General features: G+C 36.0%; 1 protein-coding gene across 2 annotated transcripts; it reads left to right on the top strand.

Moving 5' to 3' along the window:
• The first annotated feature begins 1871 nt into the window (after positions 1–1871).
• Positions 1872–10874, top strand: LOC125872575 (ribosome biogenesis protein NOP53). 2 transcript variants are annotated; one of them, XM_049553325.1, is made up of 12 exons: positions 1872–2099; positions 4514–4683; positions 4853–4901; positions 4989–5014; positions 6326–6406; positions 6494–6604; positions 6723–6805; positions 8951–9070; positions 9163–9285; positions 9640–9706; positions 9809–9888; positions 10438–10874. In XM_049553325.1, exons 1-12 carry the CDS (start codon positions 1931–1933, stop codon positions 10442–10444), a joined length of 1086 nt encoding a protein of 361 aa, XP_049409282.1. In that variant the 5' UTR covers positions 1872–1930; the 3' UTR covers positions 10445–10874. The 2 variants fall into 2 exon arrangements, with proteins under 2 accessions (XP_049409282.1, XP_049409281.1); XM_049553324.1 differs by lacking the exon at positions 10438–10874 and having other exon boundaries at positions 9809–10305.
• Positions 10875–11076: the final 202 nt, after the last annotated feature.

Below are 11076 nucleotides of genomic sequence, written 5' to 3'. Positions count from 1 at the left end.
TTATTTACCCCCCTTATCTCTTTTCAAGTGAATTTAAATGCACCCAAACAGCTGACGTGGCAAGTCAAAAAATTTATTGAGCATAAATAGCAAAAATTAAAGAGAAAAATAATAAATGGGCCCCATTTTTTTCTTTTTAGCCAATAATCTTTTTTTCCTTCATCTTCCTCACACCCCACCATCCTTCTCGCCCTCAACCACCATCCCCACCTCTTTGATTTCTCCTTCTTCGAAACCCCCATTTCGACTCTATTTCTCCTCTTAGAAACCTCACCCTCTTTCTTTCTCTTCGGATCTGCCGCCTCAACCACCATTGCATCACCCTTTTCTTCTTCTTCTTCATTGAGCTTTCCATCTTCTTTCTCTTTCTTTGGAATGCCCTCACCCCACCTCCATTTTCTTTTGATCCGTAAAAGTGTGATGAATAGAAAAAAAATAGAAAAGCCAACAAATGTTCTTGCTTCAAAATTATTGTTTATGGTAGTGTTTGAATGTGACGAACTTGAAGCTCTTTTTAATGAAAAATCTATAATTTCTTCATTTCAAATTAAACTTTCAGTCATTATTTATTGTCTTAATAATGTGTCTTAAAAATTGAATGTGTTTTTGTGAGAATGATTTTGACATTTTGGATCGATCTTTCAATTGCTACCGAATTTGTTCAATTGCAATCGTGACTGAGTTGAGGAACATGGATCTCATTTTTTGAAATTTTTTGCTTTCTAAAGTTGAGAATAAATAAAAAGAAACAAAAAAAAATGAAATAATGTTCTACGTGGTGCTGATGTGGCAATGATGTGGTGCTGACATATCAATGACATGACACGTGTGGAATTCACTTGCCATTGTGAGACTAGTATTATAATTTTAGGGTGATATTAAATTCACTTGAAAAGAGATTAGGGGGTAAATAATTACCCATAAAGTTATAGTGTTAAAGTAAGTTTTGCTGCCAAGTTCAGGGGGAATTTTATGTATTTTCTCAAAAAATAATTACTATATTCTTAAACTTTCAAAAATCCAATCATTTGGGCCATACATATATCGTCAGCAACTTATTTATAGTATTGAACTATAGAGAATAATTCATTTTTAAATAAGGGATAAGGGTTTGAAAAATACTCCAACTTTGGTCGAATTTGTTGTTGTGATATTAAACCTTCATAAGGACCTATTACCTCCCTAAACTATTTAATACCATATTTTTTACCCCCTGAACTATTTAATAATGTATTTTAAAGGTATATATGTGCCCACGTGGACACATTACTATTTATAATTTTGCATTATTTTTTATGTCCACGTGGACACATATATATGTTTAAAATACGGTATTAAATAGTCTAGGGAGGTAATAGGTCCTTATAAAAATTTAGTATCGCATGAGGCGAGGTTGGACTCCTCACTATGTCACTCGCACCGCGACCTCCTATTTATTAAACTGAGCTTGACTCAATAAATGTAGAGTTCAACGGGGATTAAAATTTCAACCTTATTAATATATATGTCTTTAATGATATTTTTAGGGTTTGAATTCTTAAAATAGCTATTAGGACTCAGAATTAGAAGTATAATTTATTATAATAAAATAAACAAAACTTACTTACAAATGTTGTTTTGATCAAAGGTTTCAATTATTCTCTTTTACAGTCATGTTTTTCAATAGTTTAAATTTAAATATTTTTTTAAGACTTAATACTAAATATCAATTAATAAAAATACTGCAGTCAAATAATTATGTTAATATTTTAAAAAGAAATATATCAAATTAAAATATGACAAGTAAAAATGAGAGGAGATACAATAGTAATTAAGGAAAATAACATGACAAATCTGACCCCTTCTGTATATAAAAAAATACAGTATCTTAACTATTTGGGGACACAACGCAAGGGCTTAACGTTGCCGCTTTTGCAGCGAAGGTAGAGAGATGGGGAAGAAAGCAAAGAGATCAAGGAAAGGGAAGAAGGCATGGAGAGCCAACATAAGTACGGAGGATATTGAAGATTTCCTTGACAATTCCACAAAGGATGCTCTTTCCGGCGGTTCACTCGCTCAAGTTCCTAGCGATTCTTTCTTTTACGTTGACAAATCCAGAGGTATTTTGGAAATAGCTAGAGTATTAAATATCAGCTGTTCAAGTACATAACGAGGTAAAGAAGAGAGTCGATTTTGATACCAGGCTGGCGTTCTAGCTGCTGATATTGTCTTTAGATGGATTGCCATGTATGCTATTTACTGTTGTACTGAACTAGTTTTGGCTGGATAACTGGATTGCTCCACTTGTGAAAAATTGCTGTTTCTTTAGCAGTATTTTTTAGGTACTCAGGGAAATAACTGGGTGCTCTCATAATTTCCTCCAGAACTTTTTTTTGGTGGACTCATTCGATAATATTATGTATATTAAGGCATGTAGACAAAATAGTTGAGTATCCCATAGAGTTATAATTGTAGATATCAATCTTGAGAGCAGATTGAGAGTTCATGTCAGTTATACACTTGCAGAAAAGTTTCAGGAACAATTGTTTGGGTGTTAGTTTTTAGTCAATGCTTCCTGTTCACATGCAATTATTGGGTGTAATATGAAGCCTGATGAATTTGGGAGATAGTAACTGATATTTTAGGACTAGAAGAGGGCAGTTTAGAATCATGTTACGAATCTGTCCATAGTGAAAGACCCATTTGGGGGGTTAGCAAATCACCTTTGGGACCCTAGCTAAAGGAAGCATGTGCACTTCATTATGAGGTATATATATACAAGAGGAAATAGTTCATTAGGGCCTATGCTATGAAGTTGTCGCTTTATTTTCTTAGGGAGCTTAGATTAATTCGGGAACGTCCCTCCTTTTTTTTCTATTCCTGTAGTGTGAAAATGAACTCTTGTATGGGATTACAGTTCTCCCTATCAATACGATTCCCCTCCATTACCTTGGTGCTTTCATTGTTCCTACTCCATGCCTCTCTACCCTTCTACCATGCTTGAAGCTCAATTCAACACCCTCTTGAATTGGTGAAGGCGTTGCAAGAATCGATGAAAGAGCTACAAGCTAACAACAAGTGTATGCTCTCTTCTATTTGCCGTGTGCGCTCACTGCAGCTAGAGGACATGCAATTGGACTCCACTTTCATTGATACCCGGAGATTTCAGATGCTACAACTATCACATCAGTGCTAGACTTAGCTTAGCTTATGATGATAGTAACACCAAGGTGGCTGAGATCGTGACTCTCATTTGAACTGCAACTTCATGTTAAAGTTGTTGGGGATACAATACAAAAATCCGTGTCTCGACAATATGTCCAGTGCTTTTATTGTCACGACCCAACTTGAATCTACACCTTGGCAGTCTCGGTTAAGCTACCGAGTTTTCTTCCTAAAGGCAAAAGACATAAGCTTGACATGGTGTTTGGTCGCAAAGTATTCGGTTTAAATCCAGAAAGGGATATTTATGCAGCATTTCGTTGTCCTCATATAGCCACTGGTTTGCTTCAACATGCTTTTGGCTTACACATCCGCAAGTGGGTAGTGAAGTAGTGATACTATGTTGTGAATATAAACCGCAGAAGCTGATATTCTTAATGGATTGCTATCGTTTCTGCTTATGGGTTTTTTCGATATGTCTAATGATTAGTTACTTTGATTTTTGTTGCCACCTTGGACCACATCTGGGATAGGGATGTCAATGCTGCCAGTTGAAAAACTTTGTTGGTTCACTAACAGAGAGACTCTGTATCCCAAATAAGTGGCTGGTTTTCCTATGCATTTTGCACATATGGACATTACAACTTCGTTGGTTAAGGAACCAAATTAGCCTTGTGACTAAAGATCCTACATTAGTTCCTTCTATCTTACTACAATTGAAGTTCAAGCTTCTGTTTCTACTGCCATTGTGTTAGGCATGTCTAATGTTTACATGCTTCATATCATTGCGGCAGCACATGTACATGGTTACATATTCTTCTTTGGCCATGAAGAACACTTTGTTTTGCTGACAATGGGGTGGGGTGGGCGGTGGGATGGGCAGCTTGCTACTCATGTTGTCCTTGACTTGAACCTTGAGGACAAGGTTCTTATTGAGGGCGGGAGTGTTGTTACAAATCTGGCCATAGTGAAAGAGCCATTTGGGGAGTTAGCAAATTAATCCTGGCTAAAAAGGAGCATGTCCAAGACATCCCACTTTATACAAGAGAAAATAGTTCATTAGGGCTTATGCTACGTAGTTGTCTCTTTATTTTCTTAGTTGGTTAGATTAATTTTGGAACCTCCCTCCCTTCTTCCTTTTCTATTTATAGTGTGAAGATGAACTCTTACCTTATTGTATGCAATTACAGTACTCCCTATCAGTACGATTCCCCTTCAGTACAAATCACCTTAAGTACTATATCACTGGAATATTTTGCAGTTGATGTTCATCATGGGCGCATCTTCCTTGTTCCTTTACTGCTGTTCTGTCGTTTTTTGTTGGCAAATCCCTTTTTAACGATTAAGTGACTAGTTTATGTCTATAATCCAGATCTTTCTGTCAAACGGAAAATTGAAAAACACCGGGAGAAAGTACTTCGATGTGATAGTATGCTACAGAGCAATACCTTTGTTGAACCTGTACCTTCTTCAACTGGGAAAAAGTTCAAGAAGAAAAGTAAAGTTCAGATAGCTAAAGATACTGCTCAACAGGGTCAAAAGGTTCTTCACTATTTCATTTTAAATATTCAATTCACCAATTGCAAGATGTTATGGCTGCTTCTTCCTTGCCACAATGGCCTTCACTCAATAGGGAGAAAAATCTTTTCATTTGAGTGCACATCCCTAATAGATCCTCATTGTTTATTTCTTCTTAATTTTGTGTTATTAGGATTCGGCTGGTGGAGACTCTGGCATGGTTGACATTTGGGATGATAAAGGTGTCCTTATAATTAGAGCCTTTTTGTTCCTCGTCACTTTTGTAGTAAAATGACTTTTCTGATGCAACCTTCATTGCATTGTTGCAGGTGAACTGGTCATCAAAACCAAAAAGGTACACTGTTTTTCCTTCCCGTATATGAATTTTAAAATTCTTTTCTCCTCTTTATCTTTTTGGGCCATTTATCAGGAACATTCTTTTCAATTTTGGTTTCCTTATACATGAAAAACATATTTCAAATCAGCTGAAGTTTTTCCTTGTAAGTTGTGATGCAATACTTGCTATAGGTTTTATTAATGTAGCCTGCCATTCTTTATGAGTACTACTATTATTGCCTTAAAATGCTTCAAAGTCCACTTAAAAATGATCAGTCTTAAGTCAATTGAATCTCTAACTTTTGAAGAAAACATCACTAAGCATCTTTGAGATGAACCTTTTCCTTGCACATGCTCTGCATGCTTATCCGCTCAAACGATAGATGAGAGTAAAAAATGAAAGAAAGGCATGAGAATGGATATAAAAGATCCTTTATCGTGGAAGGTAATGGACCTAAATAAGCAAAATGGATGTAGAGACCCATTAGAGCTGACCCTAACTATCTTTTGTGATTGATTGATCAGTTAGTTTCCCGTTAGTCGACACATTTTCACCACTTCATTTGACGAATTAGATTATGCAGATACAATGATCTGTAACGGATACAAAATTTCATCAAAAAAGATACCAGGCATCCAAAAGGAAGTCAAACTTGGATTGTTTTCCATTTTGCTCATTCCTCATTTTGGCAGTTTGAAATCCTTCCTTTTAGTTTTAGCATCGTTGATGCTCTAGGCTGTCTAAAGATCTTGACCAAAATATGTGATGCATGTTTAGATTGGGATTTCATTTTTGGATTTAGTTGTTCTGTACTTTCCTGCTGCTGTGGAATGAAGTTTTTCATAATTTTCTATGTCAGCGGATGAGGTGGGTTGGCTGGTGACACAAGCTCGTTTGGTTGCATTACTAAGATGTTATAGAATCAGGATTAAAACGACTAAAATGAACAAAATAACCTTCATATATCAAAACCATTTTGTAAAATTAAACAAAACACGTATTTAATCCTACAATATAATTCATGCATTACAATCCTTGTATTACTCTATTCCCTAAGATACAATCCCTACATTACAGTCCTCACATAACTCGTCTCTCAACGAAACGACCCCTGGTGCATATTGTTTGTACCTTCATGTCTTCTTCTTTCTCTATCCATTTCTTCACTATCGTAACTGTGTATATTTATTTATGGTCCTAAATCTCGAGTAGTTGAATTGTAAACCTTCGACTTTCTTAGAACAATTTTGCATGTGTACTTTTCGGAAAGGGAAAATACAAATCTGCATTAGTATATGTAATCAGTTTTATATGCATTGCATGTTACAGAAGCCCAAGACTTCTGTTATACCTGCCGTGGAAGTTGAGCCTCCAGGATGCTCATTCAATCCGCCATCTGAAAGTCATCAGGTAATTTGTGTCTGTATGTCATATTTTGTTATTACCAAGTTCCTAGTCCCTGCAATTAATAATTCACTCGGTATCTTCTCAATTCAGGATGCATTAGCTTGTGCTGTTGCAGATGAAATGCAGAAAATTTATCGAAATGAATTGGGGCCGGAGCCTATTCCATTGATTGTTCCTGGAGAAGCAGTTAATGAAGAAGATGTAAGTTTAAGCTGTTACAGTCTTGTTAGTACCTTTGACCATGGCCCTTGTTGATGCCTTATGGGATATGTTTTCTTATACTCTGTATAAGTATTCACCGAAGATTCATTTGTCTCAGATGTATTTCCTTGAAGCGGATAGTGGCAGTGACACGGAGAATGAAAAACAAGTGGAAGGCGGAAACACAGATCTGGAGAAAAGGTAAGCCTATATTACTCGTCTGTCTTGATAGTTTTTGCTATTGAAACATGTTCTATTCTTTGCTTGCTCAGTACTCAAGATCATTTAAAATTATAATATTACTTGAAAATCCAGCCATCAAAATTTGAACCGTGTAATTTATTCACCTGTGTCTATTCATATTCGTGGAGTCCCCTTATAATAGTGAATAGGAGCTTCTTTGACAATCTTTAAGCTTTAGGCTTCAGAGAAATAAAATAGATGACAGTTTAATGTGTTAAATCTACATGATAAATTATGCTGACAGTAAATTTAATTACATTTTAATCTCTGGACACTGGTTACACCCAATTAGCTTTAAGTCCTAATTTTTTAACCATAACTTTACAAGGCTAACATGAGTTGTCTTGTCCTCATTTTTACAGTGGCTCACAATTGGCTCTTTCTATTTTCAATTTCTTATCATGATTTATACTAGAAATGCAATTTCGTTTTATTTATGTGGCTTTGCATGTTTAATAGTTTTCACAAAGCTTCGGGGTGGCCCAGTGGTTTGGGCTTGAGACTTCCATGTTGGAGGTCTCAAGTTCGAAACCCCTGCCAGCGAAAGCAAGGGATTTGCCTTCTGGGTCGAGCTCGTCGCACCGGGCTTGCCTAGTGCGGGTTACTTCTACTATGTGGTTTGCGAGCTATTGTATAGAAGCGGGGGTTTTACCCTGTGCGCACCCAAAGGGTAGCGGCTGCGGGTTTCCCTTGTCATAAAAAAAAACAAAGATCTAAGCTATGGATGTTTATGAAGTCAAAGGCGATATATCTAACGCTATCACTGATGGTCTAAGACCTCATGCTTCCTTCGTCCTTATCTATTTGAACCCATGTTTGCCCTATTCCGTGTGACATTGTGTTTATTTTTTCTGCTAGTGGGAATGCTCTTATTTCCAGCATTAGTAGTAGCTATTATTTTCTTCCAACATTTGTAGCTAATCCGGAAGTTCACATTATTTTGATTACTGAGCAGTACTGCAACTAGGAAATAATGTGTTCAGTGGGAAGTTCTATTTCCAGCATGAGTAGCTCTTATTTTCTTCCAACACTTGTAGCTAATGCAGAAGTTCACATTATTTTGATAACTGCAGTACTGCAACTAGGAAATAATATATTCAGTTTTTGTGGGGTGGAATTTGAGCTAGTGGAGAAGTTCTTGTTTCCAGCATTTGTAACTTCTATGTTTTTCAATAATTGTAGGTGACTCAGAAGTTCACATCAGTTTTATCTGGAGATCACATATATTAAAATGTCAATGATTAAATGGTACTGGAATCCTGGAACTAGAAAATGATAGATCCAATTTTTGTGGGTATTTAAGAATTTGAGCATCCAATCCCAGAATCTTAAGTCAATGACCGAGTAGGGGAGGACCTTAATTAAAACTTTGGAAACCCTTTGAGCACTTGATATGAGACACCAGGTATATCTCTAGACTCTGATATTGTTCCACCTGTTTAATTTGGTTAGAGGTTTCACAGGTGACAGAAGATCGGACTTTTAGGTGAAAAAATGGATTTATCAAAGCTTATGATAACATGTAAAAGAATTTGCTTTCAACTCAACAGCTTAAAGCAAAGGACATAGTTTCTCAAGACTCTTTCTTCTTGGAAAAGTCTTTCCTTTTTATTTAATTTATTAGGAACCCTGTGATGAACTCTAATATGCCCAAATGGAACAGCCTTTTTTTTGTGGTTAAAGATGCAGAACGAGTACATTGTATATCACTAATATTTGGTTGCTTAAATATGTTAAGTTAAAATCAACTACATATGAAATCACATTTCTAATTTGAAGAGGTTTGATCCTTCCTTAATCTTGCTGAGTTAGATTGTGAGTTGAGTCACCAGTAAGCATGATAGATACTATGGACGTTGTTGCCGTCCGACTTTATATCTGTTACCTTTGGTGGTGATGATCCAAATGTCCTAATGATGATCAGTTGTAGAGTCACCAGTGTTCAAGATTTTCTTTTTTGTATGTCAGTTGTGTTCTGAAAATTTGCAGTGCTCTAAGTTTAGCTTCCTTGGCAATCCATGTTGTGTTGAGTGCATAGCAAGTCGTCAGATCTTCATTTAACACTGAATGAAATTATACATCATTAATTTTAACTTTATTCAGGCCTCAAAAGCCCAAAATGGTGACACAAGTTGAGAAGAATCGACGGGCTAGACGCAAAGAACAGTTGAAAGCACAAGCTGAATCAACAAAAGCAGCACAGCTCTCCAAAGAAATTGATAGGTTTGCTATTACTTAGAATATCAGGCAAATCATATTCTAGTTAAATAGAATTTGCCTTTCTTATAGATTCTTATCTGTTTTTGTGCCTGCAGCTTACCGGATATAATTCAAGAAATAGAGAGAGAGGAAGGAGAACAACAGAAAAGACATCTACGTCGTGTAACTGCTAAAAAAGAAAGACTAAAATGTTGTCCGCCACGCTTGGGAAAGCGCAAGTATGTGCTGTTTCATTTTGAAGTAAATAAGTTTCAATAATTAAATTGCTAACTGGGAAAAAATGGCTTTCTAGAACATCAGATTTTAAAGGGATCTTTATTGTTATAGCTCTTAAAAATGTTTCAACTTCCAGCTTGGGGTTTGAAACAATGATGATTGCATGTTCTGAGGCTATTTTGCTTGTGGGGTTATAATTCAAGAAAATGACTCTTGTTGCTGTTTTGCTTGTGGGGTTTGTATATATTTCTAGAACATCAGATTCTGAGCAATGAGAGTCATTTTCTTGTCTCTTTTGCTTTATTCCTGCAATAACTGTAGATGTTGACAAAATAATTTATGGCCTATCATTTCAGATTCCAGCCTGCTCCTGCTCAGGTCTTATTGTCTGAAGAGATTACTGGTTCCCTCCGTAAATTGAAGGTTGCTTTCCTGATTTCGAATTTCTCCAAGTTGGTTGTTATCACATTTGTTTCTATTTTCAAGGTCTTTCTCTTATGTGATTTTGCTTTCTGTTTCGAACAGGGATGCTGCACCCTTGCAAGAGATCGATTTAAAAGCCTGGAGAAAAGGGGACTAGTTGTTCCTTCAAAAAAGAGTAGCAGGTTAGGAAAGATCCTTGTTGTTTGAAATTTAAGCCAGGGTTTCTGGTTACGGCTTTGCTTATTTGAAATTAAAGTATTTTCAGCCCACATTGCATGTCGTCTTTGAAGTGTGTGTAAACCACGTGACACTGAGACAATCGTGGATTACTCTCTTTTCTTTTAAGTTTTTTATAGTGAGCTCTGTGTGGCATCATAGTTGATCATAAAATTCGATAATATGCCTTGGGAGGAAAATTACCAAGCATTTTTACCAATTGTTTAGGAGCAAACACTAGTTATTTGGATAGTGAGCTTTGTGCATGTTCCTGATTTCGTATCCTTGCTGGTGTTGGCTAGTTGGAAATTCTGTCATGTCAATGTAAATTTAATGTGTCTGTATTTATTTTGGTAAGAAAGAATAATGATGACAGTGCATCAACTTCCCTTGCTTTAGGTTTAAAGTAACGGAACTTGTTTTTTCTCTGCATGTATTGCCCACTGCCGTATGCCGTTATGTATACTGTTTCAAAACATTTCTTGCTAATTATTTCTGGGATGGGATGTCTGCAGGAAATAGAGTTAGTTCATCAGAGTTAATTGTGGAATAACATGGCTAAAATGTTATCATCACTGCTTTGAGATAACTCCTGATCACTTGGATGATTCTTGGTTTATGTCAAGCCGATTAGATACTCAAGATCTTTCTCTACTAATGCAAATTTGGAATGGGAGAGCTGGCTGCTGCTCTTACTGTTTGCTAGCAATATGTAAATCTGTTCATCTCTAGTGATGGCATGGTTCATTACACCAAATATTTTATTGTCACGGTCAACATTTGCTTTGGGAGCAAAAGCTAGTAGTTTGAAGACGATTGCTGTTTTTATTGATCACTTAATGAGCAAAAAAATAATAATACTGATATATCCGGAGGCAGAAGATTGGTGTTTCATGACTTTATCATTACTAAATTTGGCAGTGTATAGATTTTATTGGGTTAAATTTATATTAAATTTTGGATTTTATTCAGTTCATTTGGGTTGATTAATTAATGATTAATTTGGACTATACAAATTAATCATTTCATTTTAATGGCCAAGGTCAATTACACATTGAAGCCTAAACCCATGTTGCGTGTCATGGTGGCTATACATCAAAGACTAACAAGATGATATCATATTTTCAAATGATGTGGTAGTTCTAGTTAAGTTT

Source organism: Solanum stenotomum, chromosome 8, assembly GCF_019186545.1.
Source record: "Solanum stenotomum isolate F172 chromosome 8, ASM1918654v1, whole genome shotgun sequence".
Lineage (NCBI taxonomy): Eukaryota > Viridiplantae > Streptophyta > Magnoliopsida > Solanales > Solanaceae > Solanum > Solanum stenotomum.
This window is presented reverse-complemented; position numbering and strand designations above follow the sequence as displayed.

What these genes read in the sequence shown, in the direction of transcription:
- LOC125872575 (XM_049553324.1), top strand. Translation starts at nt 1,931, where the DNA reads ATGGGGAAGAAAGCAAAGAGATCAAGGAAAGGGAAGAAGGCATGGAGA. An exon ending in AACACAGATCTGGAGAAAAG is followed by an intron (nt 6,806 to 8,950) that starts GTAAGCCTATAT and finishes AACTTTATTCAG; the next exon opens with GCCTCAAAAGCCCAAAATGG. An exon ending in GTTCCCTCCGTAAATTGAAG is followed by an intron (nt 9,707 to 9,808) that starts GTTGCTTTCCTG and finishes TGTTTCGAACAG; the next exon opens with GGATGCTGCACCCTTGCAAG.